The sequence below is a fragment of the Kryptolebias marmoratus genome, linkage group LG16 (assembly GCF_001649575.2).
Source record: "Kryptolebias marmoratus isolate JLee-2015 linkage group LG16, ASM164957v2, whole genome shotgun sequence".
In the NCBI taxonomy this organism is placed as follows: Eukaryota; Metazoa; Chordata; class Actinopteri; order Cyprinodontiformes; family Rivulidae; genus Kryptolebias; species Kryptolebias marmoratus.
This window is the reverse complement of record NC_051445.1, coordinates 16658665-16675710: the sequence shown is the minus strand read 5'-3', so window position 1 is coordinate 16675710 and position 17046 is coordinate 16658665. Positions and strand designations below refer to the sequence as shown.

Genomic DNA, 17046 nt, shown 5'->3' with positions numbered 1-17046 from the left:
AATGAGCCCCAAAGTTATGAGCCCACAAACAAAGAGCGACATCTGCGCTTCGAATGAATTCGCCTCATGCTGTTGTCATCACTATAAACCCGTGAGATGCATATCTGCTCACGACACACACAGTCGCTCAAAAACCTGCCAAGCCCGCGCACATCCGAGTCAAACTCATTGTAATCCAGAGGCAAATAAAACACCGATATTTCCTGGCTGCACAACTACGTGCCGATGTGATAAATATACAACTTTATTCAAACGCTGTTACAGCTTTTGAATAAAAGCTTGTTTATCTTGAGGGGAAAACGACCTTGACCACCAACTGTCTGGTTGTGTAAGGGCTGATGCGCTGAGAGGGACATAAATGTGTGTTTGGCCTGGGAAATTAGATGCGTGTTACGGCGCAGATGATAGAAGGGTCTTGCCAACATTCGACACAGCTGCTGAAATAAGAGCAGGCCTCAACAATGAACGTCTCGTCCTGGACCTCCTCTACGGTCCTGGAGTTTTCCTGGGCACATAAACGTCCAACCGTCTTATCGGGGTGACACCGGTAAATGAAAGAGACAAAGCATAATGGAGGGAAATAAATATTGCTCGTGTAACTCAAGATTTATTATTTGATCAGAACAAACTGCCTTCTTATTATGGAGAGATTGCCGAAAATGTTGCATTTTATATGCAAAGGGAAGAATACACATGATAATCTTCCTCTTTCACAGTCAAATGTCTGCTGATAATACATTCCCAAGAAGATTGATGATTTTTTTTTCCTCCCCTTACATAGCTAGAAAACAAAAGGCTGCTCGCTATCAAGTCGGGAGCAATATTTGAATAAAGGCATCTCAGTCTGGTTCTGCTCCGGGTGTGATATGAAGAGGGATGTGAGGGTGAGGTTCCCGGGAGACATCGTGAGCTTTGACAATCTGTAGGACTTGTATTTGTCCATCTGGTGACAACCGTGATGAGTTCTGGCTACGACGAGGGTCAAACAAAACAGTAAATTTAAGATCTTTGATTTTTGATCTGCTACGTTCGTCACAGTTTAAACAACTGGTCTTAAAAAGTTTTGTGAACGCTGATCTTGATGGATGAAGCGTAACATTTCCAGATGCACGGTGTTTGTGTTTCGCATCAGGAAACTGAAGAGTGCCTAAGGATCTGCGACACTGCAGCCTTTTGTGCCATGAAGCCTAGGGTCATATAAATCCATAATGAATTTCTCAGAGTGGTCAGATATTTGGGTCTATGTAGCAAAAGTTGGTCGAACAAAATGATAAATTTTTCTCCAGATTAAACTGGCAGCAGCCGTTTCAGACGAAAGCAACTTTTTCTGGGAGAAAAAAACAAAAAACAAAAATTTGTCAGTGTCTCCAGGGACAGAAAATGGATTGGATTAGTGATTTAATGTTAATCCATTGTTTGAAGCTAACATCAGAAGAGGTCAGCTGACTGAACCTCTGTAGATATGAGCTGCGTGTGCACACATCCACGGGGATGTCTTCGGTGTCTCAGACACAAGGCAGATCTGCTCCTTTTTTTTTTTTTCTTTTTGTGTCTTTGTGAATGTGTTTGAGTTGGGGAGGAAGTAAATGATTTATAGATCGACTCTCTGAGCCAAACTTGCCTCTGGCGGGGAGAGCTGACCCAAGACTAGATTAGCTGTCACCAACATCACAGTATCATCTGTTATGGTCAGTGTTACACTTAGTTTAAATCTCAACTTCTTCTCTTCAGCATTCTTGTCTGTGCTGTCTTCTTCACTCAAATTCTTATTGTTTCTTTCTTGGAAAGAAAAAAAGCAATGTCTTAAAATGGACTTCATGCCAAGATTTACTTTTTGGAATGAAAGCCGGGTTATAATACTGCACATTTTCAGTTATAAGTTCGCCTTAGTACAAAGTAAAGTATTTACCTGTGATAATGTTTCCACCTGTATGTGAATATCTGTTACCAAAATATATCAATTCATTAAAACTTGCAGAAAGTAATTAACATTAGCCAACACAAAAATGTCGATAACTCAGTCAATTTTACTGACATGGAGCTAAACTTTTATGTGGTAGTAGCTGAGAGTCATCCACAACACATACTGACTGTGACATCTTGCATTAATGCATGAGATTGTGAATATTGTTATTTCCAGGTTTGACCAAAACAGCTACCACTCTGTCATGTCTCAGCGTAAAATGATCTGTTTAAAACCGTGAAAGGTGGCGGGCAATATGCATTCCTTCAAGGAATGCTGGGCCTTTCATTGTGAGAGCATTTACATTTTGGGTGATCTAAAGAATTATTACTACAACAAAAGTAGTTAAATAAAAGACATGATGACTCACAGGAAGTCCTTGATCTCCTGGAGACCCTGTGGATCCACCTGGTCCTGGAGCACCTGGAGCACCTGGGGCTCCCTGAGAGAAAACAGACAAAAGGAAAGAAGCTGACTGAAGGCAGGATAGGGGTGGTTTACTAAATCAAAAACGATATGAATATATATATATATTTAAAAACCTGACTTACAACAGGTCCCGGGGGTCCCTGCCGTCCTTGTGGTCCACTGTTACCCAGCTGACCCTGAAAGAGTGATGGTGAAATATCACACAGTGGAGATCTTTTCTGTAGTTTAGACTTTTTTGGAAGGTTATAGATGAAACTGATCTGGACATATTACATTCAAAAACACTTACGATGCAGCCAGCTGAAGACGACCAAACCTGAGCAGCCGTTTCTTCTGCTCTGCTCTCATCATACACACTGAAACCCCCAAATCAACACTTTGCTTGGTTTTATTTGTAATTTCTGAAAGATTATAAAAACAAGTTCCTTTTCTCTGACTCAAATTTTACACAATTCTTTTTTTTTCCACTTTGGTTGGTGTTTGAAATCACGTCAACCACTTCAAATAATCTCTTTGATGTTGTAATAATAATAAAAATTAAGCCGCAGCTTTCATCCTGACACAGACTGGCAGGTCTGCAGGCCAGATGTCAGGTTAAAGGACATATATTACCATGAAGTATAATATTATGATGGTTTAGTTGGAGCAACATTTATGGGTTATTTTAACTGAACAAATCCAGTGTTTTTTATGCAGCGTTTGGAAGCAGAAAGCAGCATTAGATTACTGGAAAATGGCTTAAATTGAAGTCCAGTTAATCCGTTCATTTCAGCTTAAATACGTCTTGGGTTTTGTGCTTTCATGTTCAGACTGATTGACTTTCAATATGGACAATACACGAGCACAGTCTTCAAGTCAGCCTTTGAAAGGAAACAAACCATTTGAATAAACAACAAAATGATTTCAAAATTGATAGACAGAAAAACATCACTGTGTCAAAAAAGCTTTGTTTTTTCTTTTTGTTTTGCAGTTTTGTTTTTCCTCTGGTCGGCAACATCAAACTTGGATAAATTCTCATGCAACACTCTGAAACTGTGCTCACTAAGGTTAGAAATGCACAACAATCATCATCCATCACTTTAAACGACAGACAGACATATCAGGAAAAACCTGAATTAGACACTTCTCTGGAGACCTTTACACTCACCAGTATCAGACATATTGACAGAAAATCCTCTCAAACAAAACAACAAAAACCCTGATCAGAAAGCACTTAATAATCCTACAGCAACAAATAAACATTTGGTTTTATAGGAGTGAGGCTGGTGTAGCATAATGTACAATTCATTCAATAATCAAGTAGTTTAAAACTTTTAACTGAAGTATTATAGAAACATGATTGAATCAAGATGAAATGATGTATAAACCTTGACATTTCTCAGCCCTACAGTAGCTTTCAAATAGGAAAATAATCAGCCAAAGGCCTGACAGAAGACGTAAAACACACGTCATCACTCATGTAAGTTTCTGACAAATTCCTTCTTGAAAATTCACCATTTTTTTTGTTTTGTTTTGCAAAAATATTATTTTATATTGGTTAAACTGTGAGTGCATTTATGTTTTTTGTTCATGCAACAAAAAACGTGAACAAATGTGTTTTTTGTGATAGGCTTTTAGTAGCAAAGCCCCTAAAAACTATTAACAGAAAGTTGTTTCATAGCCACGTAGTTGGTTTCTGAAATAACACCAGTACATCCCTTGAGCTTGATCCTTATCTCTGAATGATTCATAGAGTAGAAGCGGCTTAACAAATGAAATTAAAAAAAGTAAAAATTTCGCTTCCTGCCTTATCAAGTCAAAAACTTCATTGCTGCTGTTAGCGTTTGTGACCCCAGCAATAATGGGTTTGATTTCTGTATGCATCCAGAAACACAGTGCAAATTCTATGTGTCATATTTATTAATAATTTATACCTTTTAAACCTTCTGCACGAAAGGCTGTGAACTGCTATTCAAGTTAGTTCTGGTTTTGAGCCTCTATCAAGTCTTGGGTTAACCTCAGATAATAAAACTGCGAGCGCCAAAATGACAACATCGACCTGTCAGATCGTTTTTATGAGAGAATGTGGACCCTTTCAGCCAGGTTCTGAGCAGAAATAAAAGGTCTAATAAAATCAAAAGACAAAATCAAGATTTGTAGCTTTCCTTGATGCATTTTATGGTGATATGAGCAAATAAAAAAACCCCAACACCGTTATTGTTGTTTCAGCTGATCTAACTGGCTCCTGCAGCACCTTCTCCTTCAAGCTTTGCTGTCTTTGGTTTGAATAATGTATGACTGTGTAAATGAAGTGAAAAATAAATCTGTGTACATTGTATATTTCAAACAGACCAGAGAAAATTTAAGACAGTTTTTTACTGTGAATCAATAAAAATCTACTTTCTCTGTGCTGTAAATATCACAGTGGTTAATGTAAATCTTTACAAAGAAACTTGAAAGAGCGAGTTCATGGGAATCTTTGTTTTAAAGACTTTTCCCCCCACCTGTAATTACAGCTTAATTGGTTTAAATTTGCATTCAGTTTTATTGTCAGAAAGACACTGACAATAAATTGTTGTAGCACTGATAATATATGATGAACTGACTTTTTCCGGTCTGTGCTGCTGCCTTTAGGCCACTGTTGAATATCTTAGTGTTTTCTGCAACAAAAGGTGAACTGATTGGAGATATTACATTGAAAACAAACCATTATTAGCCTTTTCTGATTCTAAATTTATATGTAGAGATAGAGCTACAAAGGGGTTGTTTTTCCTGTTGACAGCAGCTAAAATTGCTCCCTGATTGGCAATTTAACAAAATTACTATAAATGACTACAATGGTAAAAATTCTGTGTTTTCTGAGCGTCATACGGTGCAGGTAAAAAAAAAAAAGGGAATAATTGGTTTGGTTTTATTCAGAAAAACAAAATACACTGAACTGTGAAGTGATTAAAATATAAAAATATCACTTTCTGTACTGTTGTGGTAGCTTAAACTCACTAGGTTTTTACAATAACTGCAATTACACAAGACGCCATCACAGAATATGATGTCTCGCCTCTTCTGAATCTCTCCTGTGTCGTCTCTTCTGTCCTACGCTGTCACAGCAGCACCCTCTACCAACAAGAAGTAATAATAGATGTGTTCACTATGTAAACATATTTGTCAGTTTAATTTGTTTTCTGATAAGTTGAATCATAAATTTTCTTGAATGAATTATAACAGTGAGTGTGTCCCACATTCAGAAGCTAAGTTGGGGGAAAAAAAAACCCAAAACAAAACAAGTATGTCTTTAAATAAAGATTGCCTTTCTGATGACAAAAACATATGTTTGGATGATTTAGTACAATGTGTGTCATCTATACTCCTCAACTGTTAAATAAAAGCTTCTATAAAAATAGCTCAAGAAACATGAGATGAGTTTTTTTCCCCCCACTAAGAGACAAAAGTCAGTCATTTGGAGTTTAGATATTTCCTGAATATCCCTGAATCACTGGATTGAATCGTTTGATTAAATACATTTGGTGCTGCATCAAGCAGTTTCATTTTGATTAAGGAGAAGACAAACACCTGGGAAAAAAGCAGAATGTCCACTTCATCCTACAGAATGATGCATGAAATATTTCTAAAAAGTGATAAATATTAGGGTTGGAAGTGTAGACTCCTCTCTCTCCACTGCATTTACTAGATCCGTACACAAAAGCACAGATTTCAGTGACTTTGATGTATTAACAGTGACTAGCTTGCAACTCATGCTTGATATCCACAGATAATTAAACTCATTTGACTCAGACATTTCGGGTCATTTTAATATTGACAGTCCCAGGCCATTATGGCAAAGTTGCTCAACTCACAGACCTCAGAGCTGGCGGGGCCACTAGGGCCCCGAGCCCTGCCGACTTCCCAGCATCACACACAACACAGCACATCACTTTCTGACACAAAATGTCACAATGTGCCCACATAAGTTATTAAATGCAAAAACATCTCTCATTAAGGAATATATTTGCTAATAGTTTGATGTGACAGGAGTCATGTTCTCACACATCAGTGTATTCCCCTTCCTCATCAGCTGTCAAAAGGGCTACTTTACACCAAAGCTAGCTAGTTAGCTTTTATATTTAAAAAAAATGAAATGAAGAACACTGGCAAATATTTTAAAGGCAGTTTGAAAGTTGAAAATGAGAATACTGTAATTTCAACCGAACACAAAATCTTTGGTGAATCTTTAAAACACAGCTCCACATTTGCTACGTGTGACTCCTCTGATTCAGCCTGCAGTCGGTCCTGCATTTAAGGTTACCACTCTCTGCCGTACTTTCAACCAACATTCACAACACTGACTGCCCTGTTTGTTGGCACTTCTCAAATGATCCAGGCTGGGGATTCTCCAACTTTATATTCAAGGGTCCAAATTTGATTTCTAAAAGATGTCAAAGGTCAGAAACATCTAGCACTCTTACATTTGCTAACAACTTGAAGCCAAAATGAATTATGCTGTTTGCTTGTGAACTAAACTGTCTCAAAAAATTGTTTCATTCAAGAATAAACCTATTAAATAAACTGTACTTAAAGGCAACACTGACACCAAAATGGAGATAAAAGTTACAGATGTCCTGAGAGTTAAAATATAAATTAACCCAGAGTGAAAAATGGCATTGTCTGCCTTCAATGAGCTGAGATAAGTGGCGAGGACAAAATAAATGCATATTTCTCTGTCTTCTCGTCTTTTAAAGCTCAGTTTTCTGAGTAGTTTTCTTTACACATGTAGATAACTCTATGGTGATGTGACAACACCTTCTTCTTTGCTTCCTTACTTTCTGATAATGACACCAACAGAGGTTGAAGCTGCAATCTGCTTCAAGGCTAAACCCCTTTTCTTTACCCAGTAGTGGGAAAACAGACTCAGGCAGCTTATGGCTTGAAGAATTGCAGCATTTATAACTGTTACTGCAGCCTGTATTGTACATTATCTGCAAGAAATTAAACCTTTTGCTGCTAATTTTCCTTTGAGTCAGTCATGTGCTCCGACTCACATCTAGCATACAAACAAGCTCTCCTCCATCTGTGCACTCTGTATCTCCCTCTGTGCACACTTTTAAAGATGCTCAGAGGTGTTCTACTAGTGGTAAACATTAATTGTTCTGTTGTACCAATGCATTTCAGTGCGATGGGCTGGGACTGGATCTGGACCGGATATACTGTTGTCTTCTTGTCTAGGGCTCCCTTGAAAAAGAGATCTTGTAATCTCAACAGGACTCACTTGGTTAAATAAAGGTTTAGGAAAAAAATACTGCTGGGAACAATCCAGACTTCTGGGATTACAGCATCATTTGTAGCATCAGGAAATAATGCAACACAATCTTCTTCTACAGCATTCCTGTTGCAACCAACAGGGCTGAGAGGTTTTTCCTCATCCATCTGTTCCCTAAAACACATTTCCGAAGTCAACAATGACCCAAAAAAGGAAACTGAACAGTTTGATGTGTGCACACACACTAAGATCTTTTGGTAACAGTGGAGGTTTTGAGGGTTGCCAGAAAGACTTCATTCAGCATAACGACAGACGAAAACAGTCTTTTGGCAGCACATAAAGAGCCAGACATGTGTTCAATCTATGAGATATCATTTGTGTCTTAATTACGTGTGCGCTGTAATATTAGTGTCAGCGTGTTTGGGCAGCTGATGGTCCTGACCCATTTTAAATGTTCCCTCATTATCAAAGCAACTGTTCTTGAAATGCAATAGAAACAAAAGAAAAAGCAGCTGGTTGTAAATTTCAACCCCGATTTACTGTTTTAAAGGAGTAAGAGGCAAGATTGTTTTATTTGAATTACATCTTTTCTTAATTCTGACCCTTTCTGCCACTGTGAGATGAAACTTCAGCCAAAACACAAGAGTCCTACAGGAAACCCCACGACAGGCTTGAAAACTGTGCATGAGTTTCTCTAACAAGCGCCACTTTGGGGACGAGCAACAGGACTCGTGTTCGCCAACAAAGAGACAACAGATGGATGACGCGCAGAGCCCTCCACCTCTGTGGGAGCCGGGCCAGGACCGAGCTCTTCTGTTATCGTATTACATACTTGGACAAAAGCTTCTTCTGCTGCTGCTCTACCCTTTGGCTGCTTTTCTGTTTTGGTATTTACGGCTCAGCTGGGCATCGTAAGGGCCGATTCCAGCTCCCACATCAACTGCAGCCAGCTGGTAACCACTGAGCCTTTATGAATGGGATCTTATCTACTGCGAATGTTGTTTTAAAACCTGAGCAGGACGCGGCTTTCATCAACTGGGGAGAAGACAAGCAGCTTTATGTTGAATCATAAATCCAAACAGACAAACACAGCTGGGCATTAGGACTGTACACAGCTGGAAAATACACAGATACAGTTAGAGATAGGATTTTTCTTTTTTTTTTTGTTATATGAACAGTTCATCATACTGTGCGCACATATATTTATTTTCATGGTACGTAAATATAAATGAGAAAAAGCATTTAGGGAAAAAAAATTATTTAAGCAGAAATTTAAAAGTGACAAAAATATTATGATAGTCTTTTCATGGAAAAATATGTTGATTTTTAAAATTTTACCGTCAATTAAGCATGCTAAAGACCTGGTCTTGATTAAAAGTGTTGCAGATGCATTTGAATGTGTCGGAAAGCCACAAGATGCAGTCAAAGAGGCTGCAGCAACAAACGAAATAACACTAAGTCTAAGCTCAGCATCATACAAAGACCTAGACATCCTCAGGAGAAAACTTTGGTAGATTACAGGATTCTCTGCATGATAAATGAACCCTCCACCCCTCATGACATCCAGCCAAGTGTAGAATGCTCTCCAGCAGGTAGACAAATCATTATACAAGCCTACCACAGAGAAAAACATTTAAGACCAAACACAAAAAAAAAAAACTTCAAAGCCTCAGGAATAAAATATGTAATATTTTGCCAAATAAACTTCTTAAAAATCCAGATTACTTCCGAAACAGCATTTTGTACACTGATGAAACTCTGATCGACCTGTACCAAAGTGACAGGTGTTTATAGATGATGTGACAGACGGCAAAACCAGCCAGATGAACTGGGATATAAAGTCTTCTCAGATCCTGCCAAACACTGGACGGTTTTCCATGGTGCAGATGGATAACAACCCAAAGCACACAGCGAAAACATTTCCATCCAACTTTTACATCGTGGGTTGTACTTTCCACACCATTTAACTCAAATAAAAAAGAAAAAAAATATATAGCAGGTTATTCTGCACTGCACATTTTTGGTTTTATGCATCTTGTCTAAATTTTTAGGCCGTTAAAAGCAAATTAAAAGCAATGACACAATCCTTACCGTCTTTAGACACCAGAATACTGTGCATCCCCTTAAACACCAAAGCACACAAAGGAGTGAGCAGCAGATGGGAGATCAGTCTGCTTTCTTACCCTGAGTCCTGGTGGGCCATCTCTGCCTGGTGAGCCGGGACTTCCAGGAACACCCTAAACAAAAAACAACGTGGATATTTAAATGGCTAAAATGATAAATATAGATTTTATTACAGCCATGCAGCAATTAAATCTGAAACCTATGAATTTATAATAAGATTCACAAGATTATAAGTTGCTTTTCTAAGACAATTATTTATTGTGCAAGTGATAGGTTTCAAATGGATCCATGCTCAGACTTCTCAAAAAGTATTTTCATAATTTCAGCAGGCTGGTTGGATTGTTTATTATGTGTAAGTGGATGGTACAGCCGACTCAAACTAATTAGAGCTAAAGATAAGATGTAACAGTCCAGAACTTGAACTTGTCCTTTTTTTTTTTTTTAAACAGAGGGATTAAAGGCCAAGCATCTGCGGCCTGTCATGGCAGAATTATGAGACAGGACAGAGTTCTAGCTGTTTTGGACAAACCTTGTAAATGCTATAAGCAACTTTGTATCACATTATGAGATCTTGTGAGATGTGTTTGTGTTCAGGGTGTGTTGTGAAAGACTCAGCTCCTACCACATCAACTTTTAGCTCATTACCTGTTAAAATTTAAGTTTCTTAAGGTCAGCAGACTGTGGGGGGCATCTTGAATTGGGTTGTTCCCAAAAGTTATTCAGTTATTTCCTGAGAGTTTCAATAATAAATCATATGAGATATTTAAAAATCATTGCCAATGCTACGGATAAAAGCACATGTACACAAACATTATCAGCTTTTCTGTTGCTTTTGGCAGCAGGTGAAAAAAACTCCTAAACTCAAAGGATTAAATGGTGTTAAGTCAACACATAGCAGACTACTGAAATCATTTAAAATGGTTTGTCACACCCTCCCCTTTTTCATAATTTATGAAAAACGCCAAACAGTCAGAGATATACAATTTTTAGTCCACTTTTCTTTTTTTTTAAGCCCAACTTGCAAAATATGAAGTAATGATCGGGTACAAGAACTGAAGATTAAAGAAGTGAAAAAGCAGCCAAAATGAAGAAAAACTTATCATAAAGTCTAACAAATATTGACTAAAAACCACTTTTAAAAATTTCAAGAAAGTCCAGCTGATTGGAAGCAAAAAAGAAAAAAAGAAAAAGTAGCGTTGGTGTAAAACTTTTGCACAGTGCTGTAAATTTGTCCCAACAATTACACTTTTACTGAGTGAACTAAAGGTCAAAACAGTTAAGTTTTTATTTCTGTCCCGCTCAACAATCCTCCGACACCGGCGGACATAAAGTTGATTTACAGAGAGAACTGCTCTTTAACTGTCTGGACATGGACAGTGTTTTACACCAACAGGAGACCCCGCTGCTCCATCTCCTGCCCCATTTCACCTTCATCCACCTCCCTGCAGGTCAAACCCAACCAGCAGCACAGAGCAGTCACAGATGAGGTGCTGAAGTGATTTATCTCGGTGTGTAAGTACGAGTGGAAGGCTCATAAAACAGGACAGCTAACACCGTTAAAGCTTCCACAAATTACAGGACGGGGCTGCGGAGGACAGACCTCGTGTGATTAATGATGTGCTGCTGTTCAGATCTTGGCTGATGCACATTTTTCTACGTCATCTGGAGTACGATCTCTCCTGCTTCTATCAATCACGCATTGACAAACTTCAACAAACATGAGAAGCAAACAAATGTAAGCTGGAGTATTTACATGTGCAAAACTATTCTGGTTGTCCAAGTTAAAAAAAATCATAAATAAAAAGCCTGCTACTTCACAATAATTCAGCTTAAGTTTTATAAAAAACAATTAATCTTGAGTTGAGAAAATAAGTTTTCACTTTAAATTATTAAAGCATAAAATAAGAATCCCTCAACTTCACACTGATGATGTATTTATTATTCACAATATTGTTCATTGACACAACTAGCTTCCTTTCAGAAGATAGTAAATATCCACATATTTAGCCTTTTTTTGTTTTGTTTTACTACTTTGTCAAATGTATTTCAGTTAGATAGTGCCTCACCTGGATACTTTTAGAAAACATTGTAATTGTGAAAAAATAATTTACTTAAAGCAAAGAATAATACCTGAACTCTGCAGGTTTACAGGGGCTTTTATAACTTTTTAATGCCGATTTATAAACTTTTAATTCTAGAAACACGACTAATAACAAAAGAAGTCAACTGTACAGATATTGAACTAAAATGTGGTAGAAGCTGAGAGTTATCCTCAACACATTTTTGTAAGATCTTACATTGAGATTGCACACATCATTTACAAGGTTTGACCAAAAAACCCTGAACCTCAGTTCCTTCCCATCAGAAGTTGATCTTAGTCTAAAACTTTGGCATAAACGGCGGCGGGCAGTTTGCATTCCTTAAAGAATGCTAGGCCTTTAATCCAACAAGTTTCTCATGAACTGCTGCTGGTTTTGGATCGTGGACTAAATCCATCTCCAGTGTAAATAACCACTGCTGGCAGTGTTAAAGTTTATAAAATGATGTTCACATTTACCGCTATCAAACTTTAGACATTTCACTTTAGATTAAAACTGTTTTAAGGCTGGAAAAATGTGCTTCTGATGGACTTGGGACCTGTCCAGGTTGTCCCCTGCCTCTCGCACAGTGATGGCTGGAGACCAGCTCCCCATGACACGAAAAGGAGGAGCGTGTAAAGAAAAAGGATGGATGGATGTTTTAAGGCTGCAGCGATCTACTTTAAAACTGGCCCTGATCTAAATAACCCTGAGTATTTAGATCGGGGCCTGATATTCCAAACACTCAGTGATTTCTACTGCAGGGAAAACATTGATTACTAATAACTCCATCAAACACTTCTTCAGAAAGTGTGAAATATTCCTTTGTGTTCATCGCTTGAGTGTATCCAAGAACAGAAACACAAATATTTGTAATTTCATAAAACATTTTTTTTGTTCTGTTTCTTGTCTGGAAATTACATGCAAAAACCCATTTTGATATTTATTACAAATTTAAAGAAACTTTAAGAGATTTTATAAAACAAACAACCCCTAAAGCAAGTCACTGACTGGATGAGTTTCATGGTGATATCTGATTTTTCACCAGGTGTCTCGGTCTTTGACAAAAAAAAAACATAAGACGTTTTGGTGAGATCCCTATAATTCAACTGTTCAGGTAATTCTGATATAGCACATTAGCCTTGGGATCACTTTGCTGCAGAGCAATGTGCACACAGCTCTGAGTTCCTCAGTTTAAGTGCTGAGTAAGATGGGGAGCTAAGAGGAGGAAACCACATACATCTGCAGCAAATCTACTAAAAGACAAGCCTAAATTATTACCACACCTATAAAAGCGCCTGTATTTTCCTCTCAGACAAAACAAAAAATATTAACTGATCGATATCGTGAGCACGCGGGAAAACTAATAACAGAATAAAAATGAAAGATGAGAAAGATTAACCCGAGTGTACGCACACTGCTGTCTATTCACCGCAGCTGCGTTTTTCTACGACGAACTGATACCAAGGTGGAGAGGACGCTGGTGACAAGGTTACGTTGTATGTACTGCAGCAGGATACGCAAAAAGAGAAAGAAACACGAGGAGGAAAGGAGAGGAATAGATAAGTGATGCTTTAGAGTTGAGATATTCTCTTTAGTCCCTTGTTCATTGCAAAAGGAGCCTCAGAAGCTACGATATTCCCCCCTCTGCAGCACACACCCATTCATAATCTTCTCCCTGACAAAAAACATAATTACTCAGTAACACAGCGCAGCACTGCAAGCTTTTATTAATAGGACTATGCAGGCACTGAGAGCTGGATAATGCTTCATCAAGAAGCGCTGAAGCTCTCTCTCTGTGGAGACAAGCGGTTGTTGCCTCATGAGAGGAGCCATTGTTGCTCCTCTCAAAGATTAAACAGGTTTAGGAGAAATAAACAGTGTGAATTACAAGTCTTGAGTCCTGGACTTACTAAATATTCACAGAACCTTCACTTACATGCAAAAAGATACTTACTGATTCAAACTTAAAGAGAAATAAAACATAAAGCCTTAAAGGACCAAAGCAGTCATCCTGCACATTTTCCTTTATGACAACATTTCAGCTAAATGCATTTAAAACTTCAGTGAGTTTTTTTCTGCACATCAGCATTTGATTCAGTTGGTAATTTAATTCTATAATAACTATAACTAATCAGAATTAAAGTCTAAAAGTAACTGAAGTACTACTGTCTGAAGAAAACTATAGGAAACTCAGCATCCTGTAGGAGAATGTACTCCGGAGACCAATCAATGTGCCGGTTCGACCTCATCATTGATCGGAACAAGATGTGCTCAGCGGAGCTGGTTTAGGTCTCTGCCAGAACAGTCCTTCAGTATGTAAACTTCTGCACCTTCAGCACAGGACTTGGACAACTTTACTGCAGCTAAACCTGCTTCTAATGACTAAGATTTCTTGAGCCACACATTTTCTACAATATCTTGTTCCCTCATTCTGTTGGGAGTTCCTTATCCTGAAGGACGTTAAACTAACCGGTACAGAGTCTGCTGCAGAGTTTATAGAGACATGAGGCAGAAACGCTCGCAGACAAGTTCTTTGTTACAGATTTGTGGACAGGACCCAAACGCAAGCAGAGAGGAGTAACGAAAAACTGTATTAAACAAAACATCACCAAACCAAGATATATATATATATATATATATATATATATATATATATACTTTCCAAAACAAAAAAATAAACCAAAATGTACAAATCAATATAAGTACAACTAAAAATCGGGTACTATAATGAGAAAGACAATGAGAAACACAAAATGGTTGAGGTAATAAAAAAAAAAAAAACAGTGGAAGAAAGAATGAAAGAAGTTATAACAAGAAGATTTAGAGAATAAGCTAGAGAATACGCCTTTTCCTGAAAAACCCCCCATTGTTGTCTGATGTTGTGTTATTAGAACATTGATTCTGTCTTTACCAATATCCAGGGCTCTGTTGGAGAACACCAGAAAATTAATTCAGTATTACTTTCATTGGTTCACTGCTCAATAATGAAGATGCTGTTAATAATTATTCACATCTCAGCGGCTCCATTAAACAGCTCTGGGTCCATGTCCTGGAGTGTGTGTGTCGACAGCTCAAATCATGTCCACACTCCTCTACAAACGGGAATTATTTTTTAAACCCCCTTTTGTTTTGCTTTTTTTACTTTACTGCTAAAATAGTTGTGTTTTTACTGAGCAAAGCAGCCTTTTATTTCTGAGTCGATTTAATAACTCAGGTAGAATTTATTTGCATATTGCAGCAGGTTACTTGTCTCCTTAAACAGAGAGAACGGTCAGATGGGTGCACACCCACCAGCAAACAAATGGCAAGTTTACAGGAGGAATTATTTTTATTAATTTATTTGCCATGCAATGACGTTAGTCCCCTAAAACCAGAGTCTGCCTAAAACTCAAAGCTAAAACTTGTTTTCTTTAGTTTCTTTATCATAAAATCATTAACTGTCAGGAAAGATGTCAAGTTATTTCTGCTGTGGATGGAAGATTAGCAGATTACACCATTCAGTGCTAATAATCTGAACTTCTGGGAGTCGTTCTTACCATTGGTCCAGCCGGTCCGATCTCTCCTTTCTCCCCTTTCTCCCCACGAGCTCCCTGAAAAGCAAACAGTGTCACTGGATCTCTAATAGACTTATAGTTTTACCAGAAGCTACCAAAAACCCGGTGAGGCTGACATCAGACCTGCCGGACCACCACAAGTCCCCGTAACGGCCTCAGCAGGGTTCAGGATTAAAATGTGAACTCACAAACGTCTGGAAATCTGCTTGAGGTCAACTTATGTCGTTTTGCACTGCCAGGTGTTGGAGACATCAAGATTTAATTACATACCCTTTATTTATTCAGGTAAAAGTCTCACTGAGATTTAAAACCTTCTTTTCAAGAGAGACCGCCATTATGTCATATATTTTGTGAACATCTTCCAGAAAGGAAGAAACTATGTAGCAAACAGTGCAGTTTCAGTGTGTTTCCAACACAATTCAACTATCAACCAGGAAGAGCAAGACCTTTGACAAAACCTGAGTCTATATTTGTTGTAATCCCAAATAAAGCTCTTTTTTTATTGCAGGTTTTTAATATTACGATCAGAGATTTTTGCCTTAAAGCAAATAGTTTCACATTAACGCCACAAAAATGGGGAAATTTCCAAGATGTCATGAAACATGAAACATAGTCTTACGGGGGGTCCCTGAATGGAGAGTCCATTGGGTCCCTGAGGACCAGGAGGTCCTGAAGGTCCAGGTGGGCCAATTTCCCCCATAGGCCCTTGAGGTCCCTGTGGAGACAAAACAGTGGGAAACTTAAAACATGATTTTCTACAAAGAAAGTAGAAACTTCCTTAAATTAAACCTAAACATCAGTGAGCTAACATTTCTTTTACCTGAAAACGAGTAAAAGAATTTAATGTTATTATATGTAACCAAAATTCGCTTAAACAAAGATCATGCATTACTATTGGTGCTCTGAGTGTCGGGGATGCCTCTCAGCTACAACCACACAAAACCTTTTAGCATGATTTCTGTAAAACTGACTCAGTTGAAGACATTTTTGAGTTTGTGAAGTTTGATTAGCTGTGGTGGCCAACTTAGGTCGAGCTGAGGCTGAAGGTCGTTAAGTTGTACACGTACATCCAATGACTACTTTGAGAGTTTGGTTAAAATCCATCCAGTGGTTCATGAGATAGTTTGCTGACAGAAATACACATGCTAAGTCAATTACAAGATCCCTACTTTCCATGGACAGACAAACATGCAAGATGTAAACAATGCCTAATTTTTATATTTTTAATAAGTCTAAATAAGATGTAACCTGGAATTTATAGCACTTGCTTGTACAAGAATAACAAAAGAGTGTTTTTTTATTTTATTTTATTTGAGAGCTAAACTTATTCAGCAAAATACCTATTAAGTTTAACCTCTAATCAAAGGTGCCTCTGCATACCTCGAGCCCTTACAGCACTGGCTGCCTCTACAACAAGTTATACATCAGGAATTAAATTTGGGTACTTTGTCCATCTGCAGTGAGGTTTAACTCATGTTAGAGGCTTATTTTATTAAAGTCTATAAAGTGTAGACAGAGTTCCTGCAACCGGAGCTAGAAAAAATAAAAATAAAAATCTGCAAACCACAAGTTCAGTGGGAACAGTAAGCCAGAACAAACGTTTACTTTGTTTATTGTTTTACTGTTCAGCCTTAAAGACGGAGCTCATATGTTTCCTATTTG

The 17046-nt window shown here is 37.9% G+C and overlaps 1 protein-coding gene across 5 annotated transcripts in view; it reads right to left on the bottom strand.

Annotated features, from left to right (window-relative positions):
* col14a1a (collagen, type XIV, alpha 1a) overlaps positions 1-17046 on the bottom strand; it is a 130313-nt gene that overhangs the window by 13317 nt on the left and 99950 nt on the right. For all 5 annotated transcript variants that reach the window (XM_037980140.1, XM_037980143.1, XM_037980144.1 and 2 more), the window contains 5 exons: positions 16004-16099; positions 15367-15420; positions 9809-9862; positions 2515-2568; positions 2334-2405 (listed from right to left, as the gene is read on the bottom strand). In XM_037980140.1, coding sequence (XP_037836068.1) covers positions 2334-2405; positions 2515-2568; positions 9809-9862; positions 15367-15420; positions 16004-16099 — 330 coding nt within the window. The remainder of the gene's footprint in view (positions 1-2333; positions 2406-2514; positions 2569-9808; positions 9863-15366; positions 15421-16003; positions 16100-17046) is intronic.